The sequence below is a fragment of the Salmo salar genome, chromosome 23, assembly GCF_965601325.2.
Source record: "Salmo salar chromosome 23, fSalSal1, whole genome shotgun sequence".
Lineage (NCBI taxonomy): Eukaryota > Metazoa > Chordata > Actinopteri > Salmoniformes > Salmonidae > Salmo > Salmo salar.
Window position 1 is genome coordinate 33,108,692 of NC_138313.1, and position 23,717 is coordinate 33,132,408.

At 46.7% G+C, this 23,717-nt stretch overlaps 1 protein-coding gene across 2 annotated transcripts in view; it reads left to right on the plus strand.

Annotated features, from left to right (window-relative positions):
• LOC106584424 (single-stranded DNA-binding protein 3) overlaps nt 1–23,717 on the plus strand; it is a 117,963-nt gene that overhangs the window by 84,332 nt on the left and 9,914 nt on the right. For both annotated transcript variants that reach the window (XM_014169743.3, XM_014169744.3), the window contains exons 5-9: nt 11,042–11,131; nt 19,427–19,510; nt 21,444–21,503; nt 21,640–21,706; nt 22,759–22,826. In XM_014169743.3, coding sequence (XP_014025218.1) covers nt 11,042–11,131; nt 19,427–19,510; nt 21,444–21,503; nt 21,640–21,706; nt 22,759–22,826 — 369 coding nt within the window. The remainder of the gene's footprint in view (nt 1–11,041; nt 11,132–19,426; nt 19,511–21,443; nt 21,504–21,639; nt 21,707–22,758; nt 22,827–23,717) is intronic.

Consider the following 23,717-nt stretch of genomic DNA (forward strand, 5'->3'; position numbering starts at 1 on the left):
ACCCGCCATTTTGGAGTCATCTAAAATCATAAATAGCATTAGAAATATTCACTTACCTTTGATGATCTTCATCAGAAGGCACTTCCAGGAATCCCAGGTCCAAAATAAATGTTGCTTTGTTCGATAAAGTCCATAATTTATGTCCAAATAGCTCCTTGTTGTTAGCGCTTTCAGTTAGCTACCCCAAGTGTAGGAAGCGTGCGGAAAATGTCACGACGAAAAGTAAAAAAAGTTATATTTACGTTCGTTCAAACATGTCAAACGTTGTATAGCATCAATCTTTAGGGCCTTTATCACTTAGAACTTCAATAATATTCCAACCGAACGATTCCATTGTCTTGAAAAACATTTTGGAACACAGCTACCTCTCACGTGAATGCGCGCCAATGAACTGATGTCCTTCCCTGGGTCACCAACTTCCCCACCTTCTTGTTCACTCTCCGTTCATCATAGAAGCCTCAAACAACTTTCTAAAGACTGTTGACATCTAGTGGAAGGCTTAGGAAGTGCAAAATGAACCCTAAGTCACTGTGTGTTCGATAGGCAATGACTTGAAAGGACTACAAGCAACAGAATTCTCACTTCCTGGTTAGGTTTTTCTCAGGTTTTTGCCTGCCATATGAGTTCTGTTATAATCACAGACATCATTCAAACAGTTTTAGAAACTTCAGAGTGTTTTCTATCCAAATCTACTAATAATATGCATATTCTAGTTCCTGGGCCCAAGTAGTAGGCCGTTTAATTTGGGTACGTTTTTCATCCGGCCGTGAAAATACTGCCCCCTACCCTAGAGAGGTTAAAGGTCTCAGCCTTCCACATGTAGCTCAACCCCCATCTATTGCCCAGCCATTTTGGAGGTGTATGTATATTCAATTGGAGATGTGTTACTTAGTTCTGTATTAGCATTTCTCAAGCCCGAGTTGCTGAAAATGGCCACAACATGTACGCTCATTTCTGACAATACTGACAGCATGCAAGCGATACTGTCACTGCTGTCCCTGAAAGTAGCTCTCAGAAACCACACGGTTGAGAGAACTGCTCTGGCTCTCGCCTCTTCCCTCACCTCTCTCTCCTTCCTCTGTTTGCAAAGCTCATTTGACTATATTACTACATTTGTAGGAGTAATATATGGTAAATATTTCATTGTTGCGATTTATAGACGTCTCGTTTAGGCTTTTAAGGTCCAACCATATTGCCTTTGGCATTCTGGAATGTTTGCACCTCTCTCTAACTTCCCTGCTCTTTCTTTCTCTTAATTTTTTCCCCTCTTTCTCCCTGTCTAAGCTTACCTCACCTCCCTCCATCCTCCACTTTTGCAACTCTGCAAATCCAGTTGTGCAGGGATAGTGAGAGAGGAAAAAGGGAGAGGGTGGATTTTGGTAACCAGACTGCCAGAAACTCTTCATTTTTAATAAGTCCCAAAGGAGGTCTTGCCCATAAAGTATATTATATTATACAAACCTTCTGGCCAAGTTGGGGTACTGGGATCCCGGTTAGGAACTGCGCTGGCCCTTTAAGTGTTGGAGAGAGAGGAAGTCTGTCTGAGGCCTACAAAATGAGCCCTTTGATCAGGCAGCCTGCAGGTAGGAAACGGTGCATCAGAACTGCCGTGATGATTTCTGTAGACATCTCATTGGACATCTCATTGGCAGACAGGGTTTATACAGTTCACTCTGGCTACCCTATCTGAGGTCTGTGTGTGTAGTAGTCAATGCCAAGGTGCTGGACTTGATGGATTTGGTGTTTATATTGTTAGTTTAATTGTTTCTTGGGTTCGAATTGCTTCATGCCTCACTCTCAAAATAACCTTTTAGAAAAAACATACACTTACTATTCCAGCCATATACTACCATTGACTGAAGTTAACTCATGAGTGAAAAAGACAAGGAGTGTTTCTCAATATGCATACTACTGTGCTCCACACTCTCATGCTCCAAGTGCATTCTCAGAGGACGTTCTCTTGAGAATGTTCTTGTGTAAAAAATGCATAAAACATTACTTTAGAGAAACACTCGCACTCCCCCTACGGTATTACCTAATGCTGCATCTCCCCATTCACTGAACCTTCTTCCAGCCAGGACAATTACAACAATAGAGACGAAACAAGATATTCACAAAGAAAACGTTTTCCGACATAATTATCAGCTAGCTATATGTGAATCCTAATAATCTAGCTAGCCAGCTAGTTAAACAGGCTTGCGAAAACAGTGGCTTGCGAAAGTATTCACCCCCTTGACATTTTTCCTATTTTCTGGCCTTACAACCTGGAATTAAAATTGATTTTTGGCCTACCACTTTGAAGATGCCTACCACTTTGAAGATGCAAAATATTTTTATTGTGAAACAAACAAGAAATAACACCCCAAAAAACAACTTGGGTGTGTATAAATATTCCCCCCCCCCCCCCCCCCCCCCCCCCAAAGTCAATACTTTGTAGAGACACCTTTTGCAGCAATTACATCTGCAAGTCTCTTTGGGTATGTCTCTATAAGCTTGGCACATCTGCTCCAGCTCCTTCAAGTTGGATGGGTTCTGCTGGTGTACAGCAATCTTTAAGTCATACCACAGATTCTCAGTTGGATTGAGGTCCAGGCTTTGACTAGGCCATTCAAAGACATTTAAATGTTTCCCCTTAAACCACTTGAGTGTTGCTTTAGCTGTATGCTTAGGGTCATTGTCCTGCTGGAAGGTGAACCTCCATCCCAGTCTCATCTCTGGAAGACTGAAACAACAGGTTTCCCTCAAGAATTTCCCTGTATTTAGCACCATCCATCATTCCTTCAATTCTGACCAGTTTCCCAGTCCCTGCCGATGGAAAAACATCCCCACAGCATGATGCTGTCACCACCATGCTTCACTGTGGGGATGGTGTTCTTGGGGTGATGAGAGGTGTTGGGTTTGTGTCAGACATAGCGTTTTCCTTGATGGCCAAAAAGCTCCATTTTAGTCTCATCTGACCAGAGTACCTTCTTCCATATGTTTGGGGAGTCTCCCAAATGCCTTTTGGCGAACACCAAATGCATTTGCTTATTTTTTTCTTTAATCAATGGCTTTTTTCTGGCCACTCTTCCATAAAGCCCAGCTCTGTGGAGTGTACTGCTTAAGTGGTCCTATGGACAGATACTCCAATCTCCGCTGTGGAGCTTTGCAGCTCCTTCAGGGTTATCTTTGGTCTCTTTGTTGCCTCTCTGATAAATGCCCTCCTTGCCTGGTCTGTGAGTTTTGGTGGGCGGCCCTCTCTTGGCAGGTTTGTTGTGGTACCATATTCTTTCAAAAAAAATTATAATGGATTTAATGGTGCTCCGTGGGATGTTCAAAGTTTCGGATATTTTTTTATAACCCAACCCTAATCTGTACTAATCTGTACACCTCCAATTGACTCAAATGGTGTCAATTAGCCTATCAGAGGCTTCATAAAACCATGAAAGCCATCATTTTCTGGAATTTTCCAAGCTGTTTAAAGGCACAGTCAGTGTATGTAAACATCTGACCCACTAGAATTGTGATACAGTGAATTATAAGTGAAATAATCTGTCTCTAAAGAATTGTTGGAAGAATTGTGTCGTGCACAAAGTAGATGTCAACCGACTTGACAAAACTATAGTTTGTTAACAAGAAATTTGTGGAGTGGTTGAAAAATGAGTTTTAATGACTCCAACCTAAGCGTATGTAAACTTCCGACTTCAACTGTATACTGAGATCATGTGACAGATCATGTGACACTTAGATTGCACACATGTGGATTTATTTAACTAATTATGTGACTTCTGAAGGTAATTGGTTCCACTAGATCTTATTTAGGGGCTTCATAGCAAAGGGGGTGAATACATATGCACCCACCACTTTTCAGTTTTACATCATTTTGTTTTTTTAACAAGTTATTTTTTTCATTTCAATTCATCAACTTGGACTATTTTGTGTATGTCCATTACATGAAATCCAAATAAAAATCCATTTGAATTACAGGTTGTAATGCAACAAAATAGAAAAAATGCTAAGGGTGTGAATACATTTGCAAGGCACTGTAGATAGCCATGAAGAATTATCTGGCTAACGAACAGTAGTAGCTAGCCATTTAGCCCTATTGATGCACACCACAGTGGGTATTGTAGGCAGGTGAACATGCCAAAATTAACATGGCATGTATTTATTAACGTGTCAATTAAAAATATTGTAGTCAGGCAACATATGAGATGTGAATAGGCAACATTCATTCCGAAGTCGGAGTGTATTTTCTCTCGCTTCAGCTCAAATAATGTCCGGCATTGCTTTCAAGAAATGTTGTCATTTTTTACGCGGTTGCGTAACATTTCTTTGCATACTTTCCGTTGAAGCTTGCATCAATGTACATATTTTGAAGCATGCAAACAGAGTACGCATTTGAGAAATGCCCTCCATGCTCCATATCGCATATTTTGATTTGTACTCTCCCGTGCTTGGAGAAATCCCCAGGATCTGTCTGTCTGACTCAGTCAATACAGTATATATGGTCCCCGTCAGAGCAGAGCAGTGGTGACACCTACAGTATGTGAAGCAGTTGTAAAGGATTTGGAGTGGCGGAGATCAACATCACACTCTGTGATCCTGTATATTACACATACAGTGGAGTCCTCTAGCGCCAGCCGCCCTATTCCCTAATTAGCCGTGTGTGTGGCCAGTGGCAGTCAGGAGAGGTGCCTTGTCCTTGTTTAGACTGGAGCTGCATTTTTGGGAAGGGCCCGTAAGTAAGCATTTCACTGGTCTACACCTGTTGTTTACGAAGCATGTGACAAATAAAAATTGATTTCATTTCATTTAAATCGTTTAAGCTCCATCATGGCGCCTTTCTCTAGTGGCTGACACTGACCTAATGAGGGAGGGAAAGGTCACAGGCAGAGGAGGAGGGGTGCTCACCGTTCACACTACGAGGGGTGGGGTGTGTGTGTGTGTGTGTGTGTGTGTGTGTGTGTGTGTGTGTGTGTGTGTGTGTGTGTGCAGGGCTTTAAAGTGTGAACATTTTGGTTGCATATGGTCCTAAATATTTTGCTAGCTAGCTAGATTGTTAGCTAGCTAGCTATCAACCTGGTAACTTTACTAGTAGGCTATATTGAACATTTGGGGACACAGAAAGGAAGGAAAATGGACAGCTTCTTCAGTAGATCAATGATCATAGCAATAAATGATTCACTGATCTCTTGCATGTCCTCACTCACAATGTTCTTAAAGAGACAGTGTACAATTTTCTATGTAATGTATCTCAATAGGAAAATAGTGCTTTTACACAATGTAGAACCTAATATTCAACAAATGACTTTGTAATTTCAATAACAGGTATTTGTATAATTGAGTTTTTTTTATTATCAACAAATGTATTTACAGTGTGCTTCAGAAGTAGCTAGAATACATAAAGGGCCAATATAGGGTTCGATTTAAAACATTATTTTCTGGTGCTCCTAAATGTGATGTTTTGTAGCTGTGTGTATGTGGGCAGGGTTCAGTGTCCTCTACTCTCAGTAATTAAAGAGCAGGACCAGCAGGGGGGTGGGGGGACCAGTGGAAGGGGGTCAGTGTCCTCTCCTCTCAGTAATTAAAGAGCAGGACCAGCAGGGGGGTGGGGGGACCAGTGGAAGGGGGTCAGTGTCCTCTCCTCTCAGTAATTAAAGAGCAGGGCCAGCAGGGGGGTGGGGGGACCAGTGGAAGGGGGTCAGTGTCCTCTCCTCTCAGTAATTAAAGAGCAGGGCCAGCAGGGGGGTGGGGGGACCAGTGGAAGGGGGTCAGTGTCCTCTCCTCTCAGTAATTAAAGAGCAGGACCAGCAGGGGGGTGGGGGACCAGTGGAAGGGGGTCAGTGTCCTCTCCTCTCAGTAATTAAAGAGCAGGGCCAGCGGGGGGGACCAGTGGAAGGGGGTCAGTGTCCTCTCCTCTCAGTAATTAAAGAGCAGGACCAGCAGGGGGGTGGGGGACCAGTGGAAGGGGGTCAGTGTCCTCTCCTCTCAGTAATTAAAGAGCAGGACCAGCAGGGGGGTGGGGGACCAGTGGAAGGGGGTCAGTGTCCTCTCCTCTCAGTAATTAAAGAGCAGGACCAGCGGGGGGGGGGGGGGGGACCAGTGGAAGGGGGTCAGTGTCCTCTCCTCTCAGTAATTAAAGAGCAGGACCAGCGGGGGGTGGGGGACCAGTGGAAGGGGGTCAGTGTCCTCTCCTCTCAGTAATTAAAGAGCAGGACCAGCGGGGGGGGTGGGGGACCAGTGGAAGGGGGTCAGTGTCCTCTCTCAGTAATTAAAGAGCAGGGCCAGCAGGGGGGTGGGGGGGACCAGTGGAAGGGGGTCAGTGTCCTCTCCTCTCAGTAATTAAAGAGCAGGACCAGCGGGGGGGGGGGGGGGGACCAGTGGAAGGGGGTCAGTGTCCTCTCCTCTCAGTAATTAAAGAGCAGGACCAGCGGGGGGGGTGGGGGACCAGTGGAAGGGGGTCAGTGTCCTCTCTCAGTAATTAAAGAGCAGGGCCAGCAGGGGGGTGGGGGGACCAGTGGAAGGGGGTCAGTGTCCTCTCCTCTCAGTAATTAAAGAGCAGGGCCAGCGGGGGGGGGGGGGGACCAGTGGAAGGGGGTCAGTGTCCTCTCCTCTCAGTAATTAAAGAGCAGGACCAGCAGGGGGGTGGGGGGACCAGTGGAAGGGGGTCAGTGTCCTCTCCTCTCAGTAATTAAAGAGCAGGACCAGCAGGGGGGTGGGGGGACCAGTGGAAGGGGGTCAGTGTCCTCTCCTCTCAGTAATTAAAGAGCAGGACCAGCGGGGGGGGGGGGGGGGGGACCAGTGGAAGGGGGTCAGTTTCCTCTCCTCTCAGTAATTAAAGAGCCAGGGCCAGCGGGGGGGGACCAGTGGAAGGGGGTCAGTGTCCTCTCCTCTCAGTAATTAAAGAGCAGGGCCAGCGGGGGGGGGGGGGGGGGGGGGCGGTGGAAGGGGGTCCTCACCACTGGTCATTAACATCTGACGTGGCCAATAAAGGCCTCCACAGCCCTGGGCGTCCGGACTGATGTTGCATCCCGCTCACGCGGTTTGGGTCAGTTTCACTTAGTTGTAATTTCGCAGGCAGGCGGCAGGCAGGCAGGCAGGCAGGCAGGCAGGCAGGCAGGCAGGCAGGCAGGCTCAGGTAAGTAGCTGCTCCTTGCTCTCTAAATGCCAACGCATGGAGGTGTGTTTGTTGTTTTTACACCTGTAATGGGGGCACACACACATCTCCAGAAAGTCCGTCACACATGAACCCTATCAAGAACACACACACACACACACTACCACCTCATGTATAACTAACTATCGTGCGTACATTAGCCAGACACTGACAGATGCATGCTGACACACTGATGGTTATTGTATGTGTTGGTCTGCTCTCAGCACAAGTGTCAGCCAGGTATTATATCTGCATCCGTGTGCCTGTGATGGGGAGATTGCTAAGCAGCAGGAGCCAAAGCAGGGGGTCTGGGGCAAGATGGGTGTTGAGTGGAGACAGTCCCCCAGCCAAGAGGCCTCCTCCTGGGCTGACATCTCACAGGGCTGTCAGAGGCTCCAGGGGCCCTGATGTGGGATGCTGCCGAGGCAGAGGTGTGTGTGGTTGGGAGGGGTCTGGGGATTGGCTTGGTCAGGGTGGTAGATCAGGGCGGCAAGGGGGTTCCTTCTTCCCTCCCTGGCAGATTTGTTTACTGATAATTAATTTACCTGATTGACACAACAGCTGCCGGAGCAGTGGGAGGAAAGCAAGCGCTGTGCCGAGCCGGCCTCCTCTCTCCACTTGTCATGGAGGGCTTTCCCATGTAGCCATGTTTGGAGTCAGGCTCCTGCGCCACGCTGCTCTCTCTCCAATTGATTAAAAGGCACATCTGTAAGCCAGCAGCCCTGATTACGCATTCCAGCCTCTCCAGCTAATCTTTATAGAGCTGACTGCAGTGACAGAGTTATTGGAGCAGTTCAAGCTGGGTCTGAGGAGAGGAGGAGAGTGGGAGGAGAGGGAGGAGCGGTGATGACAGGCAGCAGTCACGTGGCCATGAATGCAGTGGTTTGTCATGGAGATCGACTGAGGCTTTCCAGTCCCAGTCCCAGGCAGATGCATGGCCAAGCAGTCTGTCTGCCAGCTCCACTCTGATCTACTGACTACTACAGTCCCGCCACTGGCTGAGTGTATGACTATGTACACACACACACACACACACACACACACACACACACACACACACACACACACACACACCACACGCAGCACCCTCTTTCCAAAATGAATCGATTCCACCCGTCTGGAGCCTCTCCCACCTGCTCATCAGCTCCAGATGTATTTCTTTCTGGATCCTCCCATCCCCCATAAACCTCAGCAACCAGGACTACTTCGTCTTACCATGAATTAACTCCAGTCTGCTGTCCATCTCCAGCTCTGATGTTCATATTCTTCCAGTAGCAGAAATAGAAAAGCCATAGCATTGGTGGATATTGTAGGCTTAGCAGAGTGGCTAAATCCACTCCTGGATATGTGCAGAGCAGTGTGTCTGCAGGAGTCTGGCGGTCTGTGTGTGTTGTGGCCAGCCAGCAGGTGATCAGTGTTGCCCTGCTTGTCTCAGAGCAGATAAGGCTGGTTTCATTACCCCCCTGGAACCGATGTCCAGATCAATGGGGCAGATTGCAGCGCTCACTCACTGTCTCATGTCCAGCTAGGCAGCAAGTGATACTGAGAATTAAAAAAGCAGTAGCTAATTACTTTAGAGTGCTCACAGAACAATCAGTGGGTTTGGGTTGGTTGTGTGTTCCTTAGGAGATATACAGACCCACTGGAAGAAAACATCATAAACTTTATTATTGATGGCTAGGAGGGAGGGATGGGAGCGTAAGCAGGGCACAGTGCTGCTGCTGCATAAATATAGGAGAGAGAAGGAGCAGAGACAATGGTGTGTAAAGGGTTCAATACTGTGGGGATTTTGTGTATCCGTTTTGTGTGTTTGAGAGAGGGAGAGATAGAGGTGGCTAACAGACCAGCTATCAAAAGCCACAGGCTCCTTTAAACTACATCTCGCTCTCTCTCGCTCTCTCTCGCTCTCGCTCTCTCTCTCTCGCTCTCTCTCGCTCTCTCTTGCTCCCTGGCCAGGCTGATGATTGACGGCCTGAGGGTTTTAATGGGCACTGGAGAGCGAGAGCTGAGGTTGGTGTTGTCATGGCAACAAGGAGAACGGGCCTTTTGCTGCTTTACCTGGGAGTGCAGTGGAACATCGCTGACTGGCTGGCTGACTGGCTGGCTGACTGGCTGTGTGCTTCACAAACATGTACCCCTCCTCTCCTCCTCACCCCCTCCCCTCTTCCTCTCCTCCTCCCTACCCTGAGCAGTCCATGTCAGCTTCTACTGACCAACTGGCCGCCTGAAGTCAGCACAGCTACCCAGAATGCCTCTGATCACACTGCAGATTATGCAGATGAGCCCGCCTGTAATTCTCTCTGCTCAGACAGACTCACCACTGTCTGCCTCTGTGTGTGTGAATATCCTCTGTCCACAGTATCCTCAACTGACTGGACATACAACTACCAGTAGTTTATTTGGGGTCACCAGTGAAAATTCTTTATTCCAATGTGCCTCCATTATACCTGTTTTTGTTTAGTCCAGTCCGTCTCTCCATTGGTCTTCCACTGGCTCAGCCCTCGCTCAGTCGTACATGTTTAACATGCTGAGGGCTGCTGGGTGTGTTTCTGATGGCTTTCTAGCATTAACATGGTGGTAGTAGTGTGGCCTTGGGTTCCATTTCCAATCAGGCAACACAGCGGCTCCACTGTACTGGACAAACAGCTGCCATTGACTAAATACTGTACATGCTGACAAACCCAGTTAACCATTTCTCATCACTCACTCCCCTCCCCTCTGCCCTCTCTCCATTCATTCTGTTCTCCCCCTCACTCTCCTCTCTCTCCTCTCCCACTCTTCTTTTCTCTCCCCGCACTCCTATCTTCACATCCCTCCCTTAGTCACACTCTTTCCTCTCCCCCTCTCTCCTCTCTTTTATCCCCTCTCCCCCTCTCCATGACCAAGCATTCACACTGCTGCCTCCCATACATAGTGTGCACTAGAAGTCGTTGAGCGGTAACTAAATGGTCAGCAGTTGGTCCTCGCCCAGATAGGGCAGGTTTGAAGCTATATTTATAGACATTTATAATCCACCACTTATGCAGTCACTATATTTTCTTTGTCTACTGAATACAGCAGTAAGTGCATAGCCTCTGTTCCCTGGCAACTGGTTCAACTATATGTAATGAAAATACCTTCTCACTACCATTATCTTACAATCACATCAAGCTTTTCTTATCCGCTGAGTGAGTGAGTGTGTGTGTTGCACGCACACACGGCCTGCCCTGTGGCCCCAGGGCCCGTTAGTGAGTGTCTGGGCTGAGCGGGTCAGGGATGGAGGGGCTGTTTGCACTGTGATGGCTGGGGGGGTCTGGTTACATGAGGGGAGGGGGGGCTCTGGGCAGCTGTGTAATCCCCTTCACTGGGTGCTGCCTGGTGAATAGACTCAGCCACTGCCTTACATACCTTGGGGGAGGGGGCTCCAACCCCCATTTAACTGCTTAGGAGAGATTTCACCATAGCTAGCCACACACACAGACACACACAGACACACACACACACAACATATTCCATTTATTTGGTATTTCTACTCAGCATAAATGTTTACAAATTCATAAATAGAGACAGATGCTTGTCTTTTTAATATGGTCTGAATGCAGCGAAGAAGAAGCAATCTGAGTCAGACGTTAAGGTAACAGATAATGTTACGCCTTACTCTCCACCGATTTCTTCTGTCTGTCTAAAAACGCCAAAACCACCCAGAACAATCCGTCTTTCGTCATGTTGAATAAAACCCCAAGCAGTGGAGACTAGGCTACATCAGACTCTACTGTGGTGAAGGGCCAGATATATTTAAATGCCTTTGTGTGTAGTATAATGTATAAGATATGTGTTGTTCTGAGTAGTGAGTGTGAATGACTTGTGTGTGCGTGTTTGTTTCAGAGTACTAAGGTGTGTGTGTGTTTACTTTGTGTTTTGCAGAGTGCAGCTGCTGCCCCTAGTCCGGTGATGGGTAACATGCCCCCCAACGATGGCATGCCTGGTGGACCCATGCCCCCGGGCTTCTTTCAAGTAAGATCTCTCGCTCGCTTGCAGTAGACTAGGTCTGGCTGGCCAGGGACAGGGAGGTTGGGATGGGAGGGAGGTTGGGATGGGAGGGAGGTTGTTCTCTACTCTGCTAATTCCTCCTGTCATCACTGCTGTCTGATGGCTGTCTGGGAAGCTAGGGAGGTCACCTGATGATGGGGGCGCGCACCCTATCTGACTACACACACGCCGTCATTTAAACATACTGTATCCTGAAAATATACTCTTGTCGATCAAATGTCATGAAGCTACTGCAAATATGGTTTCCAGTTTTTGCCCAGTGTGTGGGTTTTTGCCCAGTGTGTGGGTGTGTGGGTTTTTGCCCAGTGTGTGGGTTTTTGCCCAGTGTGTGGGTGTGTGGGTTTTTGCCCAGTGTGTGGGTTTCTGCCCAGTGTGTGGGTGTGTGGGTTTTTGCCCAGTGTGTGGGTTTTTGCCCAGTGTGTGGGTTTTTGCTCAGTGTGTGGGTTTTTGCCCAGTGTGTGGGTTTTTGCCCAGTGTGTGGGTTTTTGCCCAGTGTGTGGGTTTTTGCTCAGTGTGTGGGTTTTTGCCCAGTGTGTGGGTTTTTGCAGGGCTGGCTGTTGAACGGTCTTCTGTTGGTCCTGTTAGCCATGAGCGTGTGTGACAGAGAGGGGGGAGAGAAGAGGCCGAGAGGGACTGAAAGATGGAGAGAGAGAAGAGGCAGATATGAGGGAATGACTGAGAAAGAGAGATAGGGCAGAGAGGGAGGGAGGGAGTGAGAGAGATGGATAAGTAGAGGGAGGGAGGGAGGGAGAGAGACGGATAAGTAGAGGGAGGGAGGGAGGGAGGCGGATAAGTAGAGGGAGGGAGGGAGGGAGGGAGAGAGACGGATAAGTAGAGGGAGGGAGGGAGGGAGAGAGACGGATAAGTAGAGGGAGAGAGGGAGGGAGGGAGGAGGGAAGGGAAGTCTTACTCCACTGTTCTCCACTGCAGCAATTGCCTCCCTGTTCAGCGGTCAGTCAGGCAAAAGAGAGCGGGGGGGGTAGGAGTGTGAAACAAAAGCCTACACACACACACACACACACACACACACACACACACACACACACACACACACACACACACACACACACACACACACACACACACAGAGCTCTCTGACAGACTGCCCCTCGGAGTCATTTAGTCTGTTGTCTATGCACAGTCAGATCTTACTAATCATGTGTTCTGTTTCCACTACTGTATTTGTTATCCAAGCTCAGCCCTCTGTAGAGGTTTCTCCAGCAGAGCTGTGGTGTGTTCTGAAAGCTCGCGGTGAAAAATGATAAACCCTTCACTGTTATGGACAAGCTCTGTCTTTTCTTTACTAATGACCTTCCTCCTCTCCCCCCTCCTTCATGTGCCTGCTATCTTTCTCTCATTCACTTTTACTCTCTATCTCTCCCTCCCTCTCTGTCTCACTCTCTTAGTATCTCAAGCGCGCGCGTGCGGGCGAACACACACACACACACAAACTCAGTGACTTCTGTCTCTTCCCCGTCTTTCTTCTGCTAATCTCTCCTCCATGCAGGATTCAGCTACCTTCCTCACTTTTTACACCATCACCCATCATTCCTCAATATTCCTGCTTCTTTCTCTCTCTCTCCTCAGCTGACTTGTCTGTTTCTTTCTGTCAGGGAAAAAAGTACAAGAAAAAGTATTAAAAAGTAGTGCATAAATCAAAGAGTTTTTGCATGTGCTTGCAAGGTTGTACAGCACTGCATATGAGTGTGTGTGTGCATGGCTGTGTGTGTGTGTGTGTGCGTGGCTGTGTGTGCGTGCGTGGCTGTGTATCAATGTGTGTGTATGCATGAGTGTGTTTGTGTACGTGGCTGTGTGTGTGTGCGTGTATGTGGCTGTGCGTGTACACGTGTGTGTGTGTGTGTGTGTGTGTGTGTGTGTGTGTGTGTGTGTGTGTGTGTGTGTGTGTGTGTGTGTGTGTGTGTGTGTGTGTGTGTGTGTGTGTGTGTGTGTGTGTGTGTGTGTGTGTACGTGGCTGCGTGTGTACGTGGCTGTGTGTGTGTGTGTGTGTGTGTGTGTACGTGGCTGCGTGTGTACGTGGCTGTGTGTGTGTGTGTGTGTGTACCTGGCTGTGTGTGTTTGTACAATAGTAACGAGTGGTGTGTGTTCTAGCATCCCTCCCAAATTCAGAGGAGAGGGGTAATTAACATAGGTGACCCCAGCACTGATGGGGTAGCCCCGAGAGACTCCCCTAATCTGTACCTCATAGGCCAGGGCGCACATCAGGCTCCTGCAGTGGAGAGGGAGGAGTGGAGGGAAGAAGGGAAGGAAGGAAGGAGGGAGAGTTTGGGGAAGGAGGACCACAAAGCCTGTGTGTTGGCATCTGGCCCGGATCTGTGATTCTCCCTGATATAGCAGGGGTCGGCCCGCTTAATAATCCTCACGGCAAAACTTCACTGGGAAGGGCAGGCCCAACGCACACTAGGAGAGTGGAGGACTAGGAGGGACTGCTGGCACTCAGTAACAGCAGGCTACCCCAGGGAGGTTAGCAGAAAACATTGTTCAATTATTACATTTTACATTAAAAAAATATATATATACTTAACATTTATTTAACTAGGCAAGTCAGTTTTATTATTTACAATGACGGCCTACCCCGGCCAAACCCTAACCCAGACGACACTGGGCAAATTGTGCGCCGCCCTATGTGACTCCCAATCACAGCCGGTTGTGATACAGCCTGGAATCGAACCAGGGTCTGTAGTGATGCCTCTAACACTGAGATGCAGTGGCTTAGACCGCTGCGCCACTCGGAAGCCCCAAAATGATTAGTGTTAAGTGCTTCGCTCAAGGCCACAACAGGTTTTTCACGTAGTCGGCTCATGGATTGGAACCATCGACTTTTCGGTTACTGGCCCAACGCTCATAATTGCTAGGCTACCTACTGCAGAACAGAGCTGGTTTCTAATCTACCGTATATGCACTGTTACAGGAATGGCTCTCCATAGTCAAAGAGACAGCTAGCTAAATGTCATCTAAAATGGGATCACCGTTGGTGCGTATCGTAGTTATGTCGCCTGGGGCTGAGTTTGTTGGTCAGGTGAGTCTTAAGAGTCAAGGTACTGATAGGTGATAATGTCTAGCTTGGGTGTAGTAGCTACTTTCTTCTAGAGAATCAGAGAATCATCCACAGATGATGCAACCACTATTGCACTCCACTCTGCCCTTTCCCACCTGGACAAGAGGAACACCAATGTGAGAATGCTGTTCACTGACAACAGCTCAGCTTTCAACACCGTAGTGCCCTCCAGGCTCATCACTAAGCTAAGGACCCTGGGACTAAACACATCCCTCTGCAACTGGATCCTGGACTTCCTGACGGGCCGCCCCCATGTGGTGAGGGTAGGCAACAACACATCTGCCACACTGACCTGATTCAGAGGGGTTGGGGTAAATGCGGAAGACACATTTCGGTTGAATGCATTCAGTTGTACAACTGACTAGGTATCCCCTTTTCATTCAACACGGGGGGCCCCTCAGAGGTGCATGCTTAGTCCCCTCCTGTACTCCCTGTTCACACATGACTAGGAGCTGATCGTGGACTACAGGAAACGGAGGGCCGAGCACGCCGCCATTCACACCAACAGGGCTGTAGTGGAACGGGTCGAGAGCTTCTGTGTCCATATCACTCTGGATCTATTATGGTCCCCACACACACACACACACACACACACACACACACACACACACACACACACACAAGACAGTCATGAAGAGGGCACGACAACGCCTCTTCCCCCTCTGGAGGATGCAAAGATTTGGCATGGGCCCTCCGATCCTCAAAAAGTTCTACAGCTGCACCATTAAGAGCATCTTGACTGGTTGCATCACAGCTTGGTATGGCTACTGTCAGCATCCGACTGCAAGGCGCTACAGAGAGTAGTGCGTACGGCCCGGTACATCACTGGGGTCGAGTTCCCTGACATCCAGTAAGCATTTCACTGTTAGTCTACACCTGTTGTTTACGAAGCATGTGATTTTAATAATATTTGATATGATTTGAACTCTGTTGGGTTGATGGACTACCCATTGTGTTTGAACATGTCTTGGTCTCTATGGTAGAAGGTTCGACTGGATCCTATTGGTTAACGTTTGAGAATGCCTGGTAGAAGTGATATGTGAATAGGACCACTGGAGAAGGAGTATTGGCATTCCTGGGCCAACTCTTTCTCTCTCTCCAGTCCCAGTCTGTTGTTCACGCTGTCAACTGTCTGTCTGTAGCCTAGTCTGGCAGTTGCATATCGTACGAGTGGTTCAACTAAACCTGGTTTGGATTCTAATGACGAAGACTCTCGAGCTGTTGATTCAGGTTTTTAGTTTATGTTCAACCATTGCAGAGCCTATTCCAGGTCTACCACTGAAATGAAGACTGACATTCCTGACCACTGTGGCAGGAATCATAGATACACGGCAGTGACTCACGTCTTCATACCATGGTAACACACTAAATCAGCTCACTATTCTTCAGTCTCCTCGGGGAGCAAACCCTCAGTCTTTCCCCACTAAGCTGACAGGTTGCCAAGCCATACCATGAGCCTGTAGCACTGCTGCTGGAATGTAGAAAGGAATGACAATGAGTGTGTATTTTGCTGTTGTTCATCCAGGCTTTGTTTGTTGTGTTTCAGTTTGCCTTTGTGTTCGGGCCTGTCTATGGTAGATCTGCACTGCCCTCTAGTGGTGATGGATAAGTACTGTATATGCATACTCATGACTGGGTCAGTATTGCCATCCAATCTGTGTTCAGTTACTGCCTCTTCAGGGAAAGCAGCAGAGTTGTTGTGTTGTTTCTAAAGCAGATCTGGGGAGGGTGAGTCTGGGAGTACGTTGGGTGGCTTTTGTTGGTGGTTTTGTGGTACGCTGCCAAGCTGTTATCTCCTTAGCTGTGTAGAAAATGATTTTATTAATTGCTTCATTTAACCCCCACCCCCTTCTTCCCTCGTACAGACGCGCTCGTACAGACACCCACACACAGTCCACCGCTACAGCGCCAGCCCTCCACTTTAAACTGCTGAGAGGCCAGGTAGTGCAGCTGGTGTTAACCACCACCCAAAACGCTGCTAGCTACCTCGGCCCTACGCTCAGTCATTGCCGCAACGCTACCATTTACGTTTGACATTTTAGTCATTTAGCAGACACTCTTATCTAGAGCGACTTAGAGGTGCAGTTAGGGTTAATTGTCTTGTTTAACCTCTCTCGGGTATGTGGGACGAAATCGTCCCACCTAGTCAACAGCCAGTGGAATCGAGTGGCGCGATATTCAAAAACCTTAAAAATGCTATAACTTCAATTTCTCAAACATATGACTATTTTACACCATTTTAAAGACAAGACTCTCGTTAATCTAACCACATTGTCCGATTTCAAAAAGGCTTTACAACGAAAGCAAAACATTAGATTATGTCAGGAGAGTACCCAGCCAGAAATAATCACACACCCATTTTTCAAGCTAGCATATAATGTCACAAAAACCAAAACCACAGCTAAATGCAGCACTAACCTTTGATGATCTTCATCAGATGACACTCCTAGGACATTATGTTATACAATACATGCATGTTTTGTTCAATCAAGTTCATATTTATATCAAAAACCAGCTTTTTACATTAGCATGTGACGTTCAGAACTAGCAAACATACCGAAAACTTCCGGTGAATTTACTAAATTACTCACGATAAACGTTCACAAAAAACATAACAATTATTTTAAGAATTATAGATACAGAACTCCTTTATGCAATCGCGGTGTCAGATTTTAAAATAGCTTTTCGGCAAAAGCACATTTTGCAATATTCTGAGTAGATAGCTCGCCATCACGGGCTAGCTAATTTGACACCCACCAAGTTTGGCGTTCACTAAACTCAGAATTACTATAAGAAAAATTGGATTACCTTTGCTGTTCTTCGTCAGAATGCACTCCCAGGACTTCTACTTCAACCACAAATGTTGTTTTGGTTCAAAATAATCCATAGTTATGTTCAAATATCCTCTGTTTTGTCCGTGCGTTCAGGTCCCTATCCGAACGGTGACGCGCGGACGCATGTCGTGACAAAAAAATTCAAAATATTCCATTACCGTACTTCGAAGCATGTCAAACGCTGTTTAAAATCAATTTTTATGCGATTTTTCTCATAAAATAGCGATAATATTCCGACCGGGAGACGTTGTTTTCGTTCAAAGACTGAAAGAAGAAAATGGTGTCTTCACGTGCACCGCGCACCCGTGTCATTGTTCTCAGATCGACCACTATCCAAATGCGCTACTGTTTTTCAGCCAGGGACTGCAGAGTCATCATTCCCCGTTCTGGCGCCTTCTGAGAGCCTATGGGAGCCTTAGAAAATGTCACGTTACAGCAGAGATCCTCTGTTTTCGATAAAGAGGCTATAGAAGGCCAAGAAATGGTCAGAGAGGGCACTTCCTGTATAGAATCTTCTCAGGTTTTGGCCTGCCATATGAGTTCTGTTATACTCACAGACACCATTCAAACAGTTTTAGAAACTTTAGGGTGTTTTCTATCCAAATCAAACAATTATATGCATATTCTAGTTTCTGGGCAGGAGTAATAACCAGATTAAATCGGGTACGTTTTTTATCCGGACGTGAAAATACTGCCCCCTACCCTAGAGAGGTTAACGGTATATTGACAGATTTTTCACCTTGTGTACTATCATGACTTGTAACATCTGTCTTTTTCATGACACTTACTCAGATCCAGAACTCTATAGCTGCAGTCATATGTGTTACTGTTAACAAATGTCATATTTTTCTCTTCTCTAGGTTAGAATTGTAAATGAAAGCATTAGGCTGCTATGGTAAGTGGGTTTTATACACAACACACACTTGTAAAAACCTTATGTTAAACTCTCGCTGTGGAAACACTTAATCACAAGAGCTCCTCATAAGTCTACAGCTATGTGCCTTATCAACACAGCACTCACATGGAGAGGCCTGTACATGAGTTGGCCGATGAGGATGATGGTGACTTAGTGGGTACATATACCTCTAACACTACACCTCTAAGTCAGCATTGGTTGACTTGCTGCTTGCCTCCTAGGGCTGAAGCATTGTTGTATTGTTAAAAAAGTAGTTGACTGCATTAGAGTTGAGGTTTTATTTATTTTCATTCTCCTCAAGCTCAGTTTTTGAACATTTTGTTTCACTGCTCTCCCCTCTGTCAGCGCACCACCATTCTCCCCAGTGCCAGGGCTTCTCAGGGTGGTTGAGCAGGAGAAGGGAGATACTGCTGGTGTCTGCTGCTGCTTGGTCCGTCGGAACTGAAGAGAGTTTGTTTGATTTAGTAGGAATTAGGTTTCATCAGACCGGTTGGATCTTCTAGTAAGATGTGTTAAATAGAAGTATTGTCTCCTGGCCAGGTGCAGACATGTGTAGTGTGTTAGACAGATCAGTGTCTCTCTGCTCCCGTGGGCAGACATTCAGTTGAAATGTGTGTGTGTGTGTGTGTGTGTGTGTGGTGTGTGTGTGTGTGTGTGTGTGTGTGTGTTTAGTTAGTGCTCATACAGGTGTGTGTCTGGTGTTGCAGATTTGAAATGGCAGGATTAGGGGATTACCAGTCTGCTACATTACCTGAAGGCTTCAGCAGTGCAGCAGGGTGTGTATGCATGCGTGACTGGTGTGCACGTGGTGTGTGTGTGTGTGGGGGGGGGGGGGGGGTCTGCTGCTACTGCATGGTTACCTGAGACGCTCAGGCGTCATGGAGGCTCTGAAAGACTGATAAAATAACACATGGCTGTGAACGTGTGTGGTCTCCTCTGTATGACTGGCTTTACATACTGTGTGTTCAAGTGAGAACAGGTCCTGGCTTGGAGGTGGTTTCTTAATGGGTTATCTAGGTAGAAATATTTCTGAGGATAGATGTTTTATGTCATGTATTTACGTACATAGTTACTGTATGTGGTACGATTTCATTTTCTACACTGTCAGTTGGGAATTACTTAAGTATGACTGTGTTGCTAAGAAATGAATGATATGAATTATATTTAAGTTGACGTATATTATTTTAACACATTTCATGAATAAAGACACAGTACACACACCTGCAGTGAAATAGGAATGAATTGTAAACAGTTAGCCATAGTGGTCTAGTGTGTTTAAAAGCTGATCCATAGGTTGTGTAGTGCTTCTATCCTGGGCGGGTGTTTTTATGTGTGGTAGAGGGAGGGAGCATCAACACCAACAGCTAGCTCACCTCCATGGCCCTCCGAGCCTCACTGTGTCACTCATCTCCCTCTCTCTTCCTCTCTTAAAGGGACCTCCCGGCTCCCAGCCGTCACCCCACGCACAGCCACCCCCACACAACCCCAACAACCCCATGATGGGACCTCATGGCCAGGTAAGACACACTCACACACACCCTTCTCTCTCACACACGCTTAGCCCCCTCTCCCTCACCTCTTGCTGCATAGGCAGGCACTCCCTCTTTCACTTCTCACTCACTACCTCTGCCTGTCCACTTTACACTGAGAGGCTTCTGTCTCCCTCGGTCTCTCCCTCTTTTTCACTCACTCACTCCTTATCTGTCTCTTTTTGTCTCTCACCCACACTCCCTACCCACCTTCCACCCCCCAAAACATATGTCCATACAAACAGCCCTGCTCTCTAGTTGTGGACAGACAGTGGCCATGACCCTGTAGATCGGATAAATAATTCAGCTGTGTTGGCCCAGCTGTAGAGAATAAAGGGGGAGTGGAGGTGCATCTGGCCAGGCTGAGCAGAGCAGGCATGCTCTCTCCTCTCCCTGACCCCGGCACTCACGATCCCATATCCCATCAATATCCCATCAATATTCCATTAATATTGCACTGTGGAGCGCTCACACACAAACTCACCACAACTTGGCTTCGACAAAAGGGGAGGGGGAGAGGAGAGAGGGATGGGGGAGAGGAGAGAGGGATGGGGGAGAGGAGAGAGGGATGGGGGAGAGGAGAGAGGGGGGAGAGAGAGGAGAGAGGGGGGAGAGAGAATTAAGGACAGCTAGATGGAGGGAGAAGGGGAAGGGATAGAGGGAGAGCGATAGAGGGTGAAGGGGAAATGGCAGTCTTTCCCTCCAGGGCCTGGTCATTACTTAACCTGTCCTCCAGCTGGCCTCGTTTCCCTTCGACCAACTAGTACCTTCCATTTAATTGGCTCTGATAGCCTGTTTCTGTGTTGTCATGTTTCGCATGACTGTACACATCTCTCATAGCATGATAATTTGTGTGTTATGTCATTGTCAATAACACTGGTTAGTTGCGCTCTTAATGATTATTATATTTTGTTTTCCCTTGATAAATGAAAGTATTTTTTAGATACGTTTTTTTTGTTAAGGCGTCCGCATACTTCTCAGCCTAAACAGTTCGGAACAATTCGTGCATATATTATGACAACATTTTGTGATGTCTTGGATTTTTTCTCGAGGCAAGCTGAAGTCAGTAGCCAAAGTCTACGCCCCCTCATCGGCCATTGTTGAACAGTAGGAATTCTTGAATGAAGTGCCATTCAGCGAGAGACGACTTGTACTCCTGCATATTTTTTCACTTGAGATATACTGAACCAAACACCTTATTTAGATGTAAAATTGCGTGACTAAGATCTCCTTGGAAAAAAGTCCAAATTAATGACAGATTTCTTGAATTATCTCAGACTATTTTGTGAAAGGGTATACTGGCTACGGTGTCTTAAAATGGACAAACAGTATTATTGCTGCTTTTTCTTGTTCTTCAAGCGATGGTCTTTTTAAAGGAGTATGCGAGCACAACTCGGCTAGGCGCCAGCCGAACTGAAGCATGTTGACGCCTTTAGATACACTGAGATATTTTCTGTGGTTGTATCAGACTGTGGAAATCTTGTCTGATAGCTCTGTTGGACAATTTATCAATACAGTCAGTTGTGTTTGTGCGTGTGTAAAAACTGATATAGGTATGTATTCTTCCACTACCCTCCTGCACACACCCTCCCATCCTCATCCCTCATCCTCTACTGTTCCCTCATTCAACATGCTGACGTCACCCACGCCCATCCTCTACTCCACCTTTCTCTCCATCTCTTCCCCCCTCTCTATCTCCCCTCTATTTCCCCTGTTCTATTCTGTCCTATTAGTCTTCAGCATCTGAGGACTGTTGTTCAGACTGTTGTTCAGACTGTTGTTCAGACACAACCTTTGCCTTGTGTAGAATGCAAACAAAGCTAATTTTCTCCAGCACAATGGTTCCCCCTGCTGACAGCGGAAAGTCATACAGTAACATGATGGATAAGACTAACGTTGACATCTGTCCTCCTCCCCACAGCCTTTCATGTCCCCAAGGTACCCAGGTGGACCTCGCCCCTCACTCCGCATGCCAAATCAGGTAAAGTACCCCCCCCCCCCCCAAAAAAAAAGGTGACCTCTACTAGAAGTATGTGTCTTACATGTGAGTAGTACATTTTCAGGGAGTTGAATGCTCTGTGCTAATGTTCCTCTCTCTCTTACCCTTCCTCTCTCAGCCCCCTGTGGGAGTCCCAGGATCCCAGCCTCTCCTGCCAAACAGCCTGGACCCCACCAGACCACAGGGTAAACACCTCACACTTCTATTCATTTTGTAACATGTAATATGTATTAGCTTAAAGCTGGAATCTGTACTTGGTGAAACTGCCACAACGAACACTGTTTTTCTTAACATCGGACATCATTGCTTTCGTGATAGAAAGGCGTATGTACTGCATATTCATCTGCCTCTGGGTAGAAAAACACCTTAACCCCCTAGAGTCGATTGACACACCACTGCATCAATCTAAATGACAAAACAAGGTGGCAGAGCTGTAAAAGGCAGCAGAGCTAGAGTGGTGTTTGTCAGACCATGAGACATCCAAAAATCGGTCTTCTCACGAAAACGTCTGTAGCGTCCGAACGGTTTGACCTACATACCATTACCACTCTATGGAAAGAGGAGACTCTCACGATGGTGTTCTCAGTTTTGCTCTATGGCCCCCCCAAGTGTCAGGGGACTCGTCTGAAGTCGGTACCGTCGATGTGCCAACTTCTGTTAGTTGCGTACAAACTGTTTGGGCTACAAACTAATGTGACCCCACTGTGGAAAGGGGAGATTCTCACGATCATGATTGGGTTCTCCAAGTATCACAGGAATCGTCTGAAGATAAAATTTATGGAAGTATAAAGGTAGTTTTGTGCCTACCCCCAAAAAGGGGTTAAATACAGGGGTTAATTTCCAGAATCCCACAGTATCCCTTTAAAGGTGCAATATGCAGAAATCACTCCGCCATTTCCTGGTTGCAAAAATTCCAATAGTTTCTGTGACAAAACAAGCAAAACCATCTAAATCGCTGTAAAATATTTTTTCAATAAGCACACTTTTTTTTTCTTCAGCTGTTTGAAGCTGGTGTACAAAGCCGAAAGTAAAAGAAGCAAAAACGAAACTTAAGAACGGGAAGCATAGAAATTCGACCCAGCACGGATCTACTGCTTCTTAGACTTGCTTTCAATGAAAATGACAGATCTATAACTCACATTACATATTGCAGCTTTAGGGATATGTCCTTGTAGAATGTATTTGGTCTGAAATTGTCCCATGCTGACGGACTTCCTCTCGATCATCTCTCATCCAGGACATCCAAACATGGGCGGCCCGATGCGTATGAATCCCCCCAGAGGGATGGGTGGCATGGGCCCACAGGTACAGACAGACACCATCACTCCCCCTAAACTCTGCTGTTCCACCCCTCTATCCATGATCCCCATGTCCCTTTACAGCATAACACACTGAACACACAAGGTTGCTTTCATCGCTACTTATTCCCTAATGTCTGTCTCAACCTACTGTATTTCTATCTGGAAAAGCTCAATGAAAAATGTATAACCACAAATACACTATTTTTACATGAAATCTCTATAGACAAATATTTGTAGTAGAATGGCCTTACTGAAGAGCTCAGTGACTTTCAACTTATCACAGTCATAGGATGCCACTTTTCCAACAAATCAGTTCGTCAAATTTCTGCCCTGCTAGAGCTGCCCAGGTCAACTGTAAGTGCTGTTATTGTGGAGAGGAAATGTTTAGGAGCAACAAAGGCTCAGCCGCGATGGGGGCAATTAAGGGGCAATTATTTTGGAATGAAATGTTTGTCGAGCAGCTGTCCACATATTTTTGGTCATGTAGTGTAATTGCTAAGTGTCATAAAAAATCCAAGTCCAGACACCTTGATGAAGGCCGAAAACGTGTTGGTGTATTTTAATAATGAAGTAGCCCACACTTTAAAGGCTTTTTAACTTGTAAACTCACACAAGTGCCTGGACTTGGATTTCTTTATGCCACTTAGCATTTATTTGTGGTTATAATTCCTCCTTAAGCTTTTCTAGTACTATTCCCCTCTAAGAGCACCTGTGGTTGTTTTAGAATACCTGAAGCACTCTTCCTACTTTTTCCCCCCCAACTATTTCTATCTGCTTTGTCTCAAAGCGAGCCCGACATCATACCCCTCAAGTAGCACCCCTCTCCTTGTTAAGTATAAATCCACAGTCTAGTTTCAAATCACCAAGTTAGTTTGAGTTTCATGCCTCTCCCTGC